Consider the following 17,722-nt stretch of genomic DNA (forward strand, 5'->3'; position numbering starts at 1 on the left):
ATTTCAGATAGGGAAACTGAAACCCAGAGAGGGGAAGGGGCTTGCCTGTGATCACACAGTGTATCGAGAACCCAGGTTTCATGGTGATAGCTGTTGATTATTCCCATTTTGCAGATGAGTAAACTGAGATTGCAAGATTCAGTCACTTGCCCAAATCTATACAGTGAGTCCATAGCAGAGCCTGCACCAAAGTTTGAATGTCCTGATTTCTAACCCAGTGTTTTTCACGAGAACGACAACATGACAGCAGCTGGCGCCATCATGGGCTGAACGCCCGCTTTGTGCTAGGCACTGCTAAACACTTCGCAGGCTGGCCAGCATGGAAGCTGGGGCAGAGGCCAGGCAGACACGATGCGACACCTCCTCCCGCCCCTCTTAATTACACGTTCCTCTTTGTTGGCATTGTGGCCCCCCCCCCCCCGCTTAGGCTCCTTGGTCGGGAGATGTTTTGCTATTGCCCAGCTGTGTTGTCAAATCCACCATATCTTGAAACTCCCCTCGCACTATATTATTTACTGTAAAAACAATAGTGTAGCATCAGGAGGAGGCGTTTTTAAAAATAATCACTCTAAATCTTACCATCCTAGCCCAGCAGCTGTTTTAATTTTTCTGTCTTCTTTGCATCTCTGCCCATATGCCTGCAGTACACGTTTTACACCCTTGTCATTGGGATGTAGAAAGCATTTGTATGCTGCTGCCTTTGCCTGGTGTTGTTACACATGTTATGCTGTTTATAATTATGTTTATTGACTGTAGAAGTCCATGGAATGTCCCCGCGTTGCTGGACTATTTCTTTCCAGATCCCTATCCTTATGAATAATACTACATTGAAAAACTCAGTGCTCTGGTTCTCCCCTTCCCCCTTGAGTTATTTCTTTGGGAAAATAGAAGTGGTTGAAGAAAGGGCTTTGACATATATTGCTCTAAAAAATGATTGTACTAATTGATACTGCTGCCGGCATCTCATGTTAGTGCACATGTGTTTGTTTATTAATTACCAGAGGCTGGGCAATTTGATTTACATCACCTCATGTAATTCTCACACTTGCTCCTCAAAGTAGGTGATACTGTCTCCATTTTTGAGTGGAGGAACCTGATAGCAACATTGGAAGGGGGTTGAGTAACTTGCCTGAAGTCACAGAACTAACGAGGGTTGCAGATAGGATATGAATCTGTGTCCACTAGACCCCAGGACCAGTCCAGGGCTCCTTCTGCAAGAAAAGGCCGAACTCTTCAGGGTTATTGCATCCTCATTAGCCTTATAAAAATTAACGCATATTGGCCTCATTTAACAGGTGTTAGTTGTTACACTCCTTGTTGTAACGTGCACTTTGACCTCTGATCTCTGAATGGCCTAGAGCCCTATGGAATTTAGAGGGATGGGGCTTTGAGGTCTCCAAGTTCTGTTTTGTCAGTGTGTGCTGGCAGCTGAAGAGAGTGTCTGGGTGCCAGATGGTTTTTGGAAACAGAAAGACTCATGCATTCACACTCCTCAATCAACGTATCAGTCTGTAGTCAACAAACTATTTGAGCTCCCTGGATCTGCCCAGATTTGATCAGGGTAGGGAGGGAGAGAAGAGAAGTGGGCCTTCTTATCAAAGACCCTTCAATCTAGCTGTGTAGATGGGAGGTAGTGCAGCTATTGGAGAATGAGATGCCCAAGTATGAAGTTGGGAGTTTCATCCTCCAAGTCAGGAGTTGCTATCTTGGGCCCTGCAAGGTGGTGGGTATTTTTGTTTGTTTGTTTTGTTTTTTGTTTTTTTGCGATGACATCTGGCTTTATCACTCAAGCTGGAGTGCAGTACCCCAATCGTAGCTCACTGCAGCCTCAAACTCCTGGGCTCAAGCTATCTTCCTGGCTCAGCTTCCCTGGTAGCTGGGACTATAGGCGTGCACCACCATGCTTGGCTAATTTTGGTATTTTTTGTAGAGACAGGGTCTCACTATGTTGCTTATGCTGGTCTCGAACTCTTGGGCTCAAGCGATCTTCCCGCCTTGGCCTCCCAAAGTATTGGGATTACAGGCATGAATCACGGTGTCTGGCCCTGCAAGGTGGTTTTAAGAAACTTGAGTAGGTTTCTGGTACTCACAAATCTGGAGATTTCATAGAAAAACCTGAATTTTGGGCTTCTCTTGAAAAATGGGAGGATCTGGCAAGCCTGAGCCTATAGTCCTGTGTGGCAACAATCGCCTAGAGCTCAGGAGTAGCTGCCCCTTTTAGATGGGGCACCTACTGTCCTGTGTGCCATAGTCTCCACCCAGTCTGTGTTTCCAGTTACACTGAACTTTTCTCGCCATCCTCTAAATGCTGCAAGAGGGTGAGGAAGCTGAGTGCTTCCTGCCAAGCCTGGAGGGATGGAAAGGAATGCAGGGGCTGCATTCTAGGGGGTGGGGATGGTATGAATAGAGCTGAAACCCACTCTCACTAGTGCAAATAAGGCAGGGGACCTTGGCTCCCATAGATGCCCTGGGACAATACACACAGGGCAGCCAGGACCAGAGCCAGAGAGTTGGAGGGTGGAGAGAGGACCTCTGAGTGAGATGGCGAGTGAGTGCACACTAAATCTCCCCCTGAACTCCAAATACGTAAGAATGATGGCTTAAAACAAAACTACATTTAAAAAAAAATTAGGAAAATCTCTGCGAGCCAGGAATAGAGGAGAAAACATCAGTGTGGTGACTGGGCTTGCAGCCCGCAGCCCTCAGGTTGCGGTGAGCAGTGGCTGCCAGGCCTTCAGTGTCCACGTGGGATGGGACTTGGGGGGCCCTGCTTGTGGCGGGGAAGGGAGCAGTCAGGAGGTGGGCCTTGTTCCCAGCGGGCGCCGAAGTCTCTCTGATAGCGTGATATATGACTGGAGACATCGCTTGCCTGTAGTCCAGGGAACAAAGGGAAGCTCCTGGGTGGAGACAGAAACTCGTGCTGTATTTGGGGCCAGTGTCTAAAACTGTCACCTGTGCACTCCCAAGTCAGGAGCAGCCTGGGCTGATATTTCCCTTTGTGTCTTGTTTATAAGCGAGATTCTGAGAAAATTAATCATGTAAAAAATGGTACTAGGATCATACCTAATCGCCTTCAGAGGCTTTGGAGCAGTACTTTCTCACCTGTTCATTAAAAAATCCTGGGGTCCTCTGATTGGGGACACTTTGCAGGGACTTGAGAGTAACTGCATTTCAGAGAATCGGGGTGCAAGAGAGAGAAGGATCATCAGAAGTAATCTTGGCTTCTTCCCTCATTTCCCAGGTGTGGAAATTGAGACCTGGAGATAGTGTAAGATCACAGGGCAGAGGCGGGGCTGAGGGCTCATCCCCGGGCTCCATCCTGGCTTTGCTTCAGAAGCCTTGCTTTCTTTACTTATAAAATGGGGGTGGCTTTCAGGCCCACAAAGTCATCAAGAGCCTGTAAAGCGTAACAACATGCTCCTCCTTCCCGTTGGGGTAGCCATCTCTCTCCTGAGGCATTGGTGTGATTTTATTTTATTTTTATTTAAGTTTGTTTGTTTGTTTACTTATTTTTGGAGACAGAATCTCACTCTTTTTCCTGGGCTAGAGTGCCGTGGTGTCAGCCTAGCTCACAGCAACCTCAAAGGCGGGGAGTGGTGGTTAAGAGCATGGATTCCAGGCCGGCGCGGTGGCTCACACCTGTAATCCTAGCACTCTGGGAGGCCGAGGTGGGTGGATCACTCGGGAGGTCAGGAGTTCAAGACAGCCTGAGCAAGAGCAAGACCCCGTCTCTACTAAAAAAAAAAAAAAAATAGAAAGAAATTATCTGGCTAACTAAAATATATATAGAAAAAATTAGCTGGGCATGGTAGCGCATGCCTGTAGTCCCAGCTACTCGGGAGGCTGAGGCAGAAGGATTGCTTGAGCCCAGGAGTTTGAGGTTGCTGTGAGCTAGGCTGACGCCACGGCACTCACTCTAGCCCAGGCAATAAAGCAAGACTCTGTCTCACAAAAAAAAAAAAAAAAGCATGGATTCCAGAGCCAGCCTGTCCAGGTTGATCCTTCACCACCTACTGTGTATGTAACTGTGGGCAAATTACTTAATCTCTTTGTGCCTTTGTTTCCACATCTGTAAGACAGGGCTAATACTAGCATGTGTCTCCTTGGATTTCAGCAAGGATTAAATGAGGCAAAGCATTTTAAAGGCACTAGAACAATTCATGGCACATCCAAAGTCCCCAAGAAATGTTAACTGCCATTATTACTATTATCATTACATAACAGATTGTATTTCCCCTTTTGCTTTGGCAGCCAGGGAACCCACCACTGAATTCGAGCCTTTAGTCTCCCACAAAGGACCTCATGGCATGCATTTCTGTTTCTGTTTCCCTATCATTCTCTGGCTTATGTAACTATTTGACTTGCATTGCCCCCATCATCCTGATTTCTATATATTATTGTATCATATGTATTACTGTAAGTTGTTTCAGAACAAGCGTGGCATTAATAAATTAAGAAAAATATAGCAACAGGTTGATTCAGATTGGGCCTTATGTAGTCCAGGATGGTCTTAAATTGGGAGATGAACTGTGCTGTTAAAAACAATCATAGCTACCATTTGTGAGGGCTCATTGTGTATTAGCCATTGTGAGCATGCTTTGCACGTATTGCCTTACACCTCATAATGACTCTGTCAGGTAAGGCCTATTATTTTTCCATTTGGCAGTTGAAAAACCCAAGGCTCAGAGAAGTGAAGTGATTAAGCCAGTAGTTGCCAGCTGCAAGTGGCAGAGCCTGGCTTCAGATGCAGCCTGCCTGACACCAGAGCACATACTTTTACTCCCTGTTCAATGTTCTAGGGGTCCCTTGAGCTCTTGGGGGAAAGGAGGGATGATTCCAGGTAGCTGACTGATGCTCTCTCTCTCTCTGTTCCTCTTCTCTTCCCACTGCCTCTTCCACCTTCTCTCTGCTTCCCGGATTCCCCAGAGCCCATGAGGGCCCCCAAAGGCCTGGCCTTTGCCGAGATCCAGGCCCGCCAGCTGACCCTGCAGTGGGAACCGCTGGGCTACAACGTGACGCGTTGCCACACTTACACTGTGTCCCTGTGCTATCACTACACCCCGGGTAGCAGCCACAACCAGACCATCCGGGAGTGTGTGAAGACGGAGCAGGGTGCCAGCCGCTACACCATCAAGAACCTGCTGCCCTATCGGAATATTCACGTGCGGCTCGTCCTCACTAACCCTGAGGGGCGCAAGGAGGGCAAGGAGGTCACCTTCCAGACAGATGAGGATGGTAAGAGTCCCATCCCCAATTCCCCTGGCCCTGACTGCCTCCTATAGACACCCCATATCTAAGGCTGAAATTTATGTAGGGATTATTTTTTGTTTAGGATTAAAACAACTGTGTAACAACAAAGTAATGATAGCTAATATTTATTCTCTGGAAGACTTTGGTATTTCCTTTCTTAAGTGTTTGGAAGAATTCAGTGGTGAAGCCATTTGGGCCTGGAGTTTTCTTTGTGGCAAGGTTTCAAATAAAAGTTTTAATTTTTAAAATAGATATTGGACTATTCAGATTTTCTATTCTTGTATCAGTTTTGATGGACTGTGTTTTTTAAGGAATTTGTTCATTTCACCTAAATTGTTAAATTTCATGACATAAAGTTGTTTATAAATATTCTTTTATTATATTTATTTAATATATGTATGATCTATGGTGAAATCACCTTTTCATTTCTGATATTGGTAATTTGTGTATTGTTTTTTCTTGTTCCCTCTTGCTAGGAGTGTATACATTTTATTAATCTTTTCAAAGAGCCAGCTGTTGGTTTAGTTGATTTTCTTTATTGCATATTTATTTTCTATTCTTTTTTTCCTTTTTTATTACTTTCTTTGGATTTGATCTGCTGTTCTTTTAGCTTTTTGAGATGGAAGCTTCTTAGATCATTAATTTGAGCCATTCTTCATTTCTAATATATGCATTTAAAGCTACACATTTCCCTCTAAGTCCTGCTTTACCTGCACACAACTTTTGATACATCCTATCTTCATTATCATTCAATTCAAAACATTTTTTGATTTCTGTTATAATTTCTTCTTTGACTCAAAAGTTATTTAGAATTATGTTGTTTAATTTCTAAGCAATTGAGACCTTTATAATTATCTTTCTGTTGTTGATTTCTAGCTTAATTCCACTGCAGTTAGAGTATTACTCTAAATTTAGTCTTTTGAAATTTGATCCTTGCTTTATGGCCCAGCATTTGGTTAAATTTTGGTAAATGTTCCATGTGTAATTGGAAAAAAGTGTATTCTGTTGCTGTTGGATGCAGTGTTCTATATATGTCAAACTAACCCTTACTAAGGACTTAATAGATGTCAAGCACTATTCTGAATGCTTTTCATATATTATTGCATGTAATTCCCATGACAACCCTATGTGGTAGGCTAGTATTTCTTTCTCCATTTTACAGATGAGGTCACATAGCTAGTAGATAGGTAGTAGATCTAGGTTTCCAATCTGGCCTTCTGGCTTTGCAGGTATCACTCTTAACAGCTACACTCGAATGCCAGCACAGGTCCAGAGCCTTCCCCCAGATTCCTGCATATCCCCAGGTACTCCTAAGCTAGGTTCATAGTTTTTCTTGCTGCCCCATGTGTGCAGTTTTCTGTTCTGCACAACATTGGCCGAAACATGAAATTCAGATCCTTCCTTGGTTTCCACAACCCCCATTCACCCAAGGCAGTGTGTATGCCCTGTGCTGTGGATTTGCTGGGGGTGGGGGTGAGGACCAGACGGGTTTACTCTGAAGCATTGCAAGCAGCCTCAAGTTGAACATCAGACCACCCCTTTCTTAAAGTCTCTTGACTTCTGCCCCCTGCCTCTGCCCCTGCACCCTAGGTGTGTGATTGTGGCCACTTCACCCCACCCCGGTCAGCCCTCACTTAGGCTGCTTGGTCTTTTTTCTCTTCCCTTCTCCTCCATAACTGTTCATTATTTAACATTTTTCACTTGTCATCGAAATATTAGTATAATACTTAAAAGAATTGTGCTCATCTTAAGTAGTCAGCTAGAATTCACATACACTGGACCTCTCCCAGTCACTACCACCCGAGGGTAAACATTATCCTGACCTGTAACACCATAGATTAATTTTTCCTTGGTTTTGGACTTTGTATAAACGGAATCCTGCAGTGAGTATTCTCTGTATGACCGGCTTCCTTCTGTCAACTTCATGCTCGAGAGCCTCAGCCATATTATGTGTGAATTCATTCTCTTTCCCAGAGGATTCATTCTCGTTGCTGTAGAGTCCACTGTGGGAACACACCACGTTTATTTATCCTATTTACTGGTGTCGGGCATTGTGGTTGTTTCCAGGTTTGGACCATTTTGAATAATGCTACAAATAAAGTCCTCATAGGTGTTTTTCCCTTGGTAGATATTACACATTTCTGATGGAGATGCCTAGGAGTAGAAAGTCTAGGCTATAGGGCGTGTGTTCATTTTTAGTAGATGTAGCCAGACAGTTTTCCAAAGTGGTTGTACCAATTTATGCTCTTACTAGCAGTGTAGATGGATGGGTGGATAGTGGTATTGCCTTGTAAACTGTTTGTTTTAACACAGAGCAGCTTAGTTTTCATTGGTTGTTATCTTGGTTTCTGCTTTCTCCTGTCTTAGGACTTCAGCTTCCCCACAATGTTTTATCAAGGTGTTTTCCCAAAGACCATTCCCTTCCTAGGCAAAATTCCTGTGCCTTAGGAGTATACATTGAAACAAAAACAAAACCAAATTATGCCTGAAAGTGTTTATGCTAAAACGTTAATGGTATTTATCCCTGGTTGATGCGATGGTAGGTGCCATTAATTTTCTTTATGCTCATTTAAATTTTCTAACTCGGACTTTTATAGTTTATGTCGTTAGAACTTTTTAGACAAGAAAACATCTCTCCCTGTGGTTCTCATACCCTAATGCAAGTGTTATTTTCATTTCCCTGGCAGACGTCTATATTTTCTGAAAGCTACCCAACTGGAACAAAATAGGAGCCTTTAAACATTCTTCTCTGTTGAATGCAACCTGCACAGTAATGAAAATGCCAGCTACCCTTTTTTAGTACTCAGTAATAGGTTGAACCATATGAAATTGCTTTGGGGCTTTATGTACATTACATCATTTAGTCCTGGTTAGAGAGGGGTTATAGCATCCCCATTTCACAGATGAGGAAACTGAGGCTCAGGGAGGTTGAGGAGTCCAACTGAACCGGATAGGAAGTGGCAAGGCCAGAGTTTGAACCCAGGTATCTGGTGCCAAGCCCACTTTCCCCTGCCGCCTTTCTCTTGCAGTGCCTGGTGGAATTGCAGCCGAGTCCCTGACGTTCACTCCACTGGAGGACATGATCTTCCTCAAGTGGGAGGAGCCCCAGGAACCCAATGGCCTCATCACTCAGTATGAGGTGGGTGTGGGACCCTATTACAGTGGGGGCCTGTGGTGGAAGCTGAGGGGATGGCACTCTTTTCCTCCGCTGCAGTAGCGTGGAGAGGGAGGTGCACGGGGAAGACAGGTGATTGTCACAGTTCCTTCAACTGTGGCCAGGGTCTGTGCCCTGGGGGTTATGGGGCAGGGGGTCCTGAAGGCAGCAGGGAGAGGCAAAGGTGTCCAGAAGCCTGGCCTGATGGATCCGTGGTCCCCTTTGCCCAAGGGATCCCCGGCTCCCCTGTGGCATGGCGGGTGGGAGGCTGCTGGTCAGTGATGGCCTGCCCCATCCCCGTGCCTGCCTGCCTGCCCATCCTGCCCCCAGATCAGCTACCAGAGCATCGAGTCATCAGACCCGGCGGTGAACGTGCCGGGCCCACGACGTACCATCTCCAAGCTCCGAAACGAGACCTACCATGTCTTCTCCAACCTGCACCCAGGCACCACCTACCTGTTCTCCGTGCGGGCCCGCACCAGCAAAGGCTTTGGGCAGGCGGCGCTCACCGAGATCACCACCAACATCTCAGGTGAGCCCCGCCGACCCCGGCCTGGCCCCTTTGGAGATGGCTCAGAATCCCAGGGTGGGCATCCGGGAGTGGTAACAGAGGGCCCCTGCTGAGATACATGTGCCATTTAGAGGTTGAAGTCAGGCATCAGGAGACTATGGCCAGTGGAATCAGAGGGTTGAGGTTGGGCTTGGTGCCCAAGGTCAGGGTCTAGCAAAGAGGCTGAAGGGGAAGAGATCTGAGGACACTGGTCAAGGAGGCTGGAGGCCTGGCCTTCCTGGTCCAGTGGCCAAGATCCATGCTAATGTCCCTGTCCCTTATCCCCAGCTCCCAGCTTTGATTATGCCGATATGCCGTCGCCCCTGGGAGAGTCTGAGAATACCATCACTGTGCTGCTGAGGCCGGCACAGGGCCGCGGTGCACCCATCAGGTGGGAAATCCTGGACGGAGGGGCGGGAGGCCAGGGCCAGAGCCCTCACCCAGGCCAGCTCACCCTTGTCCTCCCTCAGCCTCCCACGCAGGGGCTGTCTGGAAGGGGATGTTCTGTGGTCCTAGGCAGGCAGGAAGCCTGCAGTCACTCCCCTCTGAGGCCATGGGTCTCAGATGGTGACTGTCATGAGGCCTCTGGATAGTGTCCAGCCCAGAGAGGGGACTGTCCAGGCCTTTGTAGAGGCCCTTCCCTCAGACACCTTGGAGAAACTGTGGGGGCCTTACTTCTTCCCACCACTTTTCCTGGAGATACAGAGTGGGCTTTCTAGAAGGCCAGCGCAGCCGGCCAGATAGTGGCCAGGAGCTTGGCTTCCCTGCCACCTCCTCCCTAGAGGAAGTTGGGGCTGCTGATGCCTCGGTGGCTGTTTCTGCTGGGGAGAAGGTGCTGGAGACGAGATGGCGTGTGTCTGTGTGGTGTGTGTGTGTGTGGGATGCGAGCCGGAGTGTGTTTTTGTGATAAAGACATGTGACGTGTGTGTGATGTATGGCGTGGAGGTGTGAGCGTGCGCGAGAGGTATGTGTGGGAAATATGAGTGTGCACATATGTGAGAGCGTGAGGGTGCTTGTACATGTGTGTGCACCTGTTAGCCTGGCGTTGTGCTAGGGGCTTTACCTGCACGAAGTCATTTTATCCTCGTGGCAGCCCTGTGGAGTGGGCATTATTACCCTCATTTTACGCATTAGGAAACTGACTCAGAGGGCCTAAACCACCTGTCCCCAAGGCCACAGAGCTAGTAAGTGATAGAGCTGGGATTTGGAATCCAGGTCTGTCTGCAAAGCCTATACCTTTCCTAGAAGTCAGAGCGCCTTCCTGTCCATCTGGTCTGCCCCTTCCTTCCACAAAGGTACATGCAGTCGGAGAGGGTGACAGCCTTTGGGTAGGGGGTGTGAGGGTCCTACACAGCCCCCCAGGAAGGTAATAGGTTGCCCAGGTACCCTTGGCAGTCTCTCACCTCCCCATCCCCACCTCTCCTTCTGCCTTGTCTCCCCCATGTTTGCCACTGCAGATTCTGTCCTGGCCTGGTTCCCAGGCCCTTAGGGGAGACCCAGGAAAAAGGGCATCTGCGGGGCATTTTGTATTTTGCTGGAGCCTCAAGGCCCTTGTGTGGCTGAATCTGGGAGGAGTTGGGAGACCCTTCCTTGTCCTTGAGGGTCCTGTGAGCAGGACTGGTTAGGGTCCCTCATGGATGGTGATGACAAGGCTGAGTGAGGACAGGGGTGGGACATGGTGGGAGGGGAGGGGCAGGATGGCAGTGTGATCCTGGGCATGTCCCTTTACCTTCTTGAGCCTCGTCTCCTTATTTGCATAATGGGGCTTTTTCTGGATTCAGATGTACTTTGTTTATGGCTAACGTTAATTGTTATCTCCTGGTGGGATTTAGGGCTGGGCGAGGCCTGACCTCAGCCTGGGGAAATGGAGGCTGCGAGGGGCTTGGACTGGTGTTTATAATGGGCTAGTGACAGGCAGTGGGCTGGTGACCAGCTCTGAGATGATTCCCCGCAACTTGGAACCTCACAAGGAACATCTAGAGAGCAAGGAAAAGGCATTTCGGCTTCCCAGAGCAGAGGCTGTCAGTATGGGATGTCACACACCGAGACGTGACTGGAAATATTTAAATTTGTCAGTATTCACGTGTTTGCTCTTGGCTTTGTCCCACAGAGGATTTGGAGGAGCTCACAGCAAAAGCTCGTTCAGTGGAGTGATAAAATAAACAGAAACACAGACGTCGGGACCAGGGAACACAAATCAGAGGGAGCAGTCGGGACCGGAGACAACAGGGTTCCAGTCTGCAGAGTAGAGGCTGCCTCAGGGTTGAGAGGGTACTAGAGATGTAGTGTGACGTATGTCCTTTGCTATGTGACTGTCTCTCCCACGAGAGGTCACTTCCAGGAGCCCAGATGCCTAAGTGCTTAGCACAGGGCTCATGATTGGAGCTCAGTAAACTCTGAATGAATGAATGAATGAATGAATGGATCTGGTAACCTTGTAATCTGCCCAGGCCAAAGGGAGCTATGGAGTGGCTTCGGTTTCACAGGTCTTGTGTCACAGGCAGGGGGACTCATTGCAGAGGCAGAGTGAGGCCTCCTGGCTTGGTTCCACTGAGCACGGCCCACGATTCCCTCAGCCTTGGTTAGTACCAGGAATAGCAGCTGACGTGCTGGCTGCTTGCTAAACTTGCCCGTTCCTCACGTCTACCTCACGAACAGTCCTGTGATCAGTCCCATTTTACAGATGAGGAAACAGGCCCAGGGAGGTTGAGTGACTTGCCCAGCGGGTATGGGGCAGAGTGGAGATTAGTTCTCAGGTGGGCTTGACCCCAAAGCCCTCGCCATACTGTGACCTCCGGTGATCACTTGCACGCTCCCCTCCCTCCCAGTGTGTACCAGGTGATTGTGGAGGAGGAGCGTCCGAGGCGGCTGCGGCGGGAGCCAGGTGGCCAGGACTGCTTCCCAGTGCCACTGACCTTCGAGGCGGCGCTGGCCCGAGGCCTGGTGCATTACTTCGGGGCGGAACTGGCCGCTAGCAGTCTGCCTGAGGCCATGCCCTTCACCGTGGGTGACAACCAGACCTATCGAGGCTTCTGGAACCCACCACTTGAGCCCAGGAAGTCCTACCTCATCTACTTCCAGGCAACAAGCCACCTGAAGGGGGTGAGGGACTGACCAGGGTCGTGGTGGGGGTGTCTGGGGTGGGGGATGGCTGGCTGGGGACACCTTGGAGGGACCCCCCCCAGAGACGCGGGACCACCCCTAGACCCCGCCCCTCCCATATCTCCGTCCTCCCATATCCCGGCCCCTCCCACATTTCTGCCCTCGCAAAGCCCGGCCCCTCCCATAACCCCGCCCTTTCATAGCTCTGTCCTCCCACTTCCCTCCCCTTCTATGACCAGGCCCCTCCCACAGCCCAACCCCTTCCATAACCCGGCCCTTCCTGTAGAACCCCCTCTCCCCTGTCCCTACCTCTCCCATAGCCCAGCTCCTCCTACAGCTCCACCCTCCTATAACCTGGCCCTCCCACTGCCCCGCCCTCATCATGGCCCCGCCCTCCCACTGCTCGGCCCCTCCCCATAGCCCTACTCTCCTAAAGCCTCCACCTCCCCGTGGCCCCACCCTCACACTGCCCCGCCCCGCCCCGCCCATATCCCCCCTTTTCTAGCCCATCCCTCCCACAGCCCCGCCCTCCTGGCCCCAGGCTGTGTGCCACAGAACACTACCCCCTTCCTGAGCCTTCTTTCCTAGGGTCCTCTCTACCTAGGCCCCCAGTCTAGTCCCTGCCCCTTCCTGAGGCCCTTCCTTCTGTCTCAGGTGCCTCTTCCCAGAGGAGCCCATCTGACTCCTCCCTGAGGCCCGCCCTATTCTCCAAGCTCCCGTTACCTGGCTTCTCCCTAACCTAACCTCCAGACCTAGACCATGCCCTCACTTCGAGGCCCCGCCCCTTTCCCCATGGGTTGCGTCCAGGCCCTCCTGCTGGGTGGGGGGTCTTTAGCTATAGTCCCTACCAGACAAAACCCTGATCAGGTCCAAGAACAGCTGCCTTAAGTTCCTGCCCTGGGGAGGGGGAGATTGGGGCTCCAGCCGCGCTGAGACCCTATCTGTGCCTCCAGGAGACCCGGCTGAATTGCATCCGCATCGCCAGGAAAGGTAAGTCTCTCTGGGTGCCCTTGCCCTTCAGCGGCAGATTTCTCACCTGCCCAGCTCCGGGGAGGCAGAACCTGAGGTCCCAGGGCTGTGGGAGCACAGGAGGGCGATTGGGCAGGCCTGGTGTCAGGGAGGGCTTCCCATCTTGGCCCCCACGAACCCCACCTCGAGGGCTCCTTCTCCCAGGTTGGCAGCAGGGCCCACGCTCCCCACCCCTCCCTGAGGTTGCAGAAGGGGCCTGGGACAGACCTGTGGAGGGAGCCATTACGGTTGGGCCTTGGTTACTGGGTGCTGGTTCTGGGTTCTCTATCTGCCCCTTTCCCTGTGGTGGGAGAGAGAGGTGGGGACAGCATGGACCCTGTGGTGCAGGGATTGTCCCTGTTCCAGACAGGGAATGGGGTTGGTTTCTCATCCTGAGATGTCCTGGTCATACGGAGGGCCATAATTCTTTCTCCCTGTCACCTCCCAGGAAGATAAGAGGGTGGGTCTGAAGGCCCAGGTGTTGTCCCCCACCTTTCCCCTGAGGGCTGGGGAGGATCTGAGAAAGTGGAGAGGAGAGGGAGGCTGTTCCTGACTCTGTCGTGGCGGCGCAGGAGCTGTGAGGGATGGCGAGGGGGCAGATCTGATGGAAGGGCAGCACCGTGTGGGGGATGAGGGGTCGTTGTCTTTGTGCACGTGTGTTTGTGCAGCCCAGTGTGTCTTTGGGGCACAGGCCCCTGCAGGAGGGTCTGGGTGGTCCCTGTCTCCCCTCTGATCCTTTGCCCTGCTTTGTTCTCCCAGCTGCCTGCAAGGAAAGCAAGCGGCCCCTGGAGGTGTCCCAGAGATCGGAGGAGATGGGGCTTATCCTGGGCATCTGTGCAGGGGGGCTTGCTGTCCTCATCCTCCTCCTGGGGGCCATCATTGTCATCATCCGCAAAGGGTAAGTGAGGCTGGTGCCCTGGCCCGCCAGTGGCTTCTGTGCCTTAGAAGCCTGGTGGGCACTGAGGCGTGGTGGGGGGCTGGTAGGGCGGCCACCTGGCGGGTGTGCGGAGGGCTGCCAGCCTGGGCATTGGGTTTGCATCTGATCTTGGGCAGGGCCCTGAGCCATGGCTCTTCCTGGGCCCCACCCTCTCTTGGCCCTGGACCATGTTACTGTAGATCCCTGAGGAGCCCTCCTGGTCCTGTGACTGAAAGAAAATCTCCTTCCTCCTCCTCCTGTCCCTCGGACCTCAAAGGTCAGCCTTGTGTTTGCACGGGATGTGTTTCCTAGTGCATTTTGCAGAGGGCAGCATGAATCCTAACACATCTTAGAACTCCAGGATTTGGAATTCTGAGAATCTCAGACTTTAGAATTGCAGAGGCTCAGAACCCCAGAACATGAGAGCTGCCAGGTAGGTCAAGGCCATCTAGTCTAGCGGTTTTCAAATTTTTTTAAAGCCATAGAACCTGTCTTCAAAATACCAAAAATTCCTTCCGTTGGAGCCCAGTACATAGAGCAGATGACAGCTGGGCAGCAGCTCTGGTTAGAGGAAGGCTGGGGGCTTCTGAGACCCCTCTGCTTGCCAGCCCACCCCACCTCATTCCCACTAGACAGCCCAGACACTGTGGTCCAAGCTCCTTAACTAAGGGATGGGGATGCTGAGGCCCAGAGGGGTGCAGACCTGCCCAAGGTCACCCAGGGAGCCAGAGGCAGAGCCAGCTCCGCCCCTCCCCACCTGGGCTCTGGCTTCTGGAGCCCTTGCTGCTGCCAGGCTGGGCACACATGGGTAGGCTGGCACTGGATCTGTAGGCTGCTGGGAGTAGATAAGGAGGATCCAGGAAGATGAGAACGAGCTGGCTAGGGCCACCTTGCCTGAGGCCAGGCAGCAGCAGGAGAAAGACTAGGGGTGTGGTGTACCCAGAGTAGGGGGATGTGGAGGGATGGCCTATCCAGGGCATTAGGCTCTGATTTTTCCCTTCCCTAGTCCCTGCACAGCTTTATGAGAGAATATTCTATTTTCTCTTATTTTTTAGAGATAGGTCTTGCTCTGTCACCCAGGTTGGAGTGTAGTAGTGCAATTATGGTTCACTGTAGCCTCAAACTCCTGGGCCCAAGAGATTCTCCTGCCTCAGCCTCCCAAGTAGCTGGGACTGTAGGCATGCATCCCCATGCCTGGCTAATTTTTCTTATGTTTTGTAGAGATGGGATCTCTGTATGTTGCCCAGGCTGGTCTTGAACTCCTGGCCTCAAGTGATCCTCCTACCTTGGCCTCTCAAAGTGCTGGGATTATAAGCGTGAGCTACCACGCCCAGCTGAGAGAATATTTTAAACCATCATTTTATGAGTAATTACCATGCGCCAGGAGCTTTACACATGTCAGCCATTATTACATTAGTTATTGAGTGCCTACTGTGTGCCAGGCACTGTTCCAGCACTCAGGATATGTCAGAAAAACATTTCCTTCTTGGATCCTGACCCGTGAAACAGGTCTGACTCCCTTTTTACAGATGCAGAAATGGTAATGAAAACACCTTGCCCGAGTCTCTGTGTTGGGCAGTGGCGGGGTCTGATTTGAACCCAGGCCTGACTACACATGTGAAAGGCCTCACTGAGTCGGGTGCACAGGAGGTGCCCCCAGAGTGGCAAGTCCCTGATTGCTACCCAGCAGGGGGCCTGAGAGGTGACTCTAAGTGGGGTTGGGCTGGGGCTGGGTCTGGAGGGGGCTATAAAGGAAGAGTCAGATTTTAGGGGGTTTCGGGTAGTATGTGAGGTCCTAGAAATCAGCCCTCAAGGAGAGACAGGATAGGCAGAGTGGGGGTGTCACCCACCCCTGCAGAGAGAGCGTTGCGCCCAGGAGAGGGTGGATCAGAAATGCTGTCAGGGCCTTGCTAGGAAACCTGCCTTATGCAGTTGCTACTCCGTAGACCCAGGCTATCCCAGACGCCTCTAGGCCCCTCCCTCCCGTCCCCCTGCACCCCGTTACTTCCTCTAAAAGCCAGTCAGTCCCACTCTGTAGCACCTCACTGATCCCTCTGGATCCTACCTTGGCCTTCAGGGTCCCTGTGTCCCCAGGGCTTTCCCAGTCTGCATTGTGGGTAGGACAAGCAGCTCTGGCAGGCTTGAGGGTGTTCAGATCAACTTGGGTTGTGACTGTATCAGGCCTGTTGGAGGCAGGAGCGGGAGTGGTGGTTATGGGAAACGGTCAGGGGCCAGCTGGGAGGAGGTTTCGGGTTCTCCATCCTGCCATGCCCATGGGGACGGTCAGACGGGATGCAGCTGCCCTAGGGGAACTGCAGCGTCCAGAAGGAAGGCTGGTGACCCTGGCCAGGCCAGATCCCCTGGTTCTGCTTCCAGAGGCCCCCGCATCCATCTTTCTCCTTAGCAGCATTTTCTTCTCCCTGCACTTTTTCGTTTACTCACTTATAGCGCATTGCTCAGTGTTTGTCTTTCCTGCTGCATTAAGAGCTCCATGAAGTTCTGTCTTGTTGGCTGTACGTCCCCACCTGTCTAGCCCAGTGGAGTCCGGTCCCCCAGCTCAGCAAGTGTGGGGACACAGGGAGGAGCTGCTTGTTGGCTCCTGCCGAGCACACGGCTTCCTGCTGCTTAAGCCTCACAACAGTCCCTGTGGGGGGACTATTAACCTCACTCTCTTAGAGGAGGAAATGGAAGCTCATGGAGGTGAAGTTCTGTCATTTATTTTCAGTCATTTATTGACTACTCAATTCAAGGAAATATTTATTGAGGGATTATAATGTGCTGGGCCCTGTGCTGGGCCCTGGGGATCTAGTGGGCAAAAAAAGACAAGGATCCTGTCCTCTTGTGCTCCTCTTGTAGCTGGTGGGGAGCCTGGAGTTAAATTAGAAAAAGCACAAATGGACGAGATAATTACAGATTGTGAAAAGAACAAGGTGGGGGTGGGGCAGAGAGAACACAGGAGACACAATGTAGGTGGCAATTGTGGGAGAGTGGTCACGGGAGGCCCTTTTGAAGTCATAACATTTCGGCTGGGACCAGAAGAATGCCATTCCTTCAGCCAGCCCCACTCCCCTTTGGGGTCTTTGCGACCAGCCCCAGGGCCCTGGACCCTCCCTCCCCTCTCTCCCTGGGATGGAGATGTGCTGTGTGACCCGAGCCAGTCTCTTGCCCTTGCTGGGCCTTAGTCCCCTCTCTCCTCCCCTGGATCTGCAGGGTTTCCTGTGGAAGGCCGTTTGAAGGCTGATGGGGTGATGTGGGGACAGGTAAATGGAAGACCCTGCAGTGTGCCTGGATGAGGCCTCAGGATGGAGCACAAAGCAGGTTCAGGGGCAGGGCCAGGGCCAGGCGTCCAGAGGCCTAGGGCCTGTTCTGGACTCTGCCACTGACCCCCAGAGAGTTTTAGGGCAGTGCATGATGCCCCGTGACTCATCTTCCCATCTGTGAAATGGGAATCAGACCTGCTTTGTACTGTGGGCTTTGTGGTAACATGGGGCTCTTTTTTTTTTTTTTTTTGAGACAGAGTCTCACTCTGTTGCCCGGGCTAGAGTGCCGTGGCGTGTGCCTAGCTCACAGCAACCTCAAACTGCTGGGCTCATGCAATCCTCCTGCCTCAGCCTCCTGGGTAGCTGGGACTACAGGCATGCGCCACCATGCCCGGCTAATTTTTTCTATTTTCAGTTGTTTGACTGATTTCTTTCTATTTATAGTAAAGGCGGGGTCTCGCTCTTGCTCAGGCTGGTCTCGA

The 17,722-nt window shown here is 51.2% G+C and overlaps 1 protein-coding gene across 4 annotated transcripts in view; it reads left to right on the forward strand.

Annotated features, from left to right (window-relative positions):
• PTPRU (protein tyrosine phosphatase receptor type U) overlaps positions 1 to 17,722 on the forward strand; it is an 80,694-nt gene that overhangs the window by 28,278 nt on the left and 34,694 nt on the right. For all 4 annotated transcript variants that reach the window (XM_069479680.1, XM_069479682.1, XM_069479679.1 and 1 more), the window contains exons 8-14: positions 4,927 to 5,235; positions 8,280 to 8,389; positions 8,735 to 8,936; positions 9,243 to 9,345; positions 11,783 to 12,056; positions 13,010 to 13,046; positions 13,824 to 13,962. In XM_069479680.1, coding sequence (XP_069335781.1) covers positions 4,927 to 5,235; positions 8,280 to 8,389; positions 8,735 to 8,936; positions 9,243 to 9,345; positions 11,783 to 12,056; positions 13,010 to 13,046; positions 13,824 to 13,962 — 1,174 coding nt within the window. The remainder of the gene's footprint in view (positions 1 to 4,926; positions 5,236 to 8,279; positions 8,390 to 8,734; positions 8,937 to 9,242; positions 9,346 to 11,782; positions 12,057 to 13,009; positions 13,047 to 13,823; positions 13,963 to 17,722) is intronic.

The sequence above is a fragment of the Eulemur rufifrons genome, chromosome 8, assembly GCF_041146395.1.
Source record: "Eulemur rufifrons isolate Redbay chromosome 8, OSU_ERuf_1, whole genome shotgun sequence".
Lineage (NCBI taxonomy): Eukaryota > Metazoa > Chordata > Mammalia > Primates > Lemuridae > Eulemur > Eulemur rufifrons.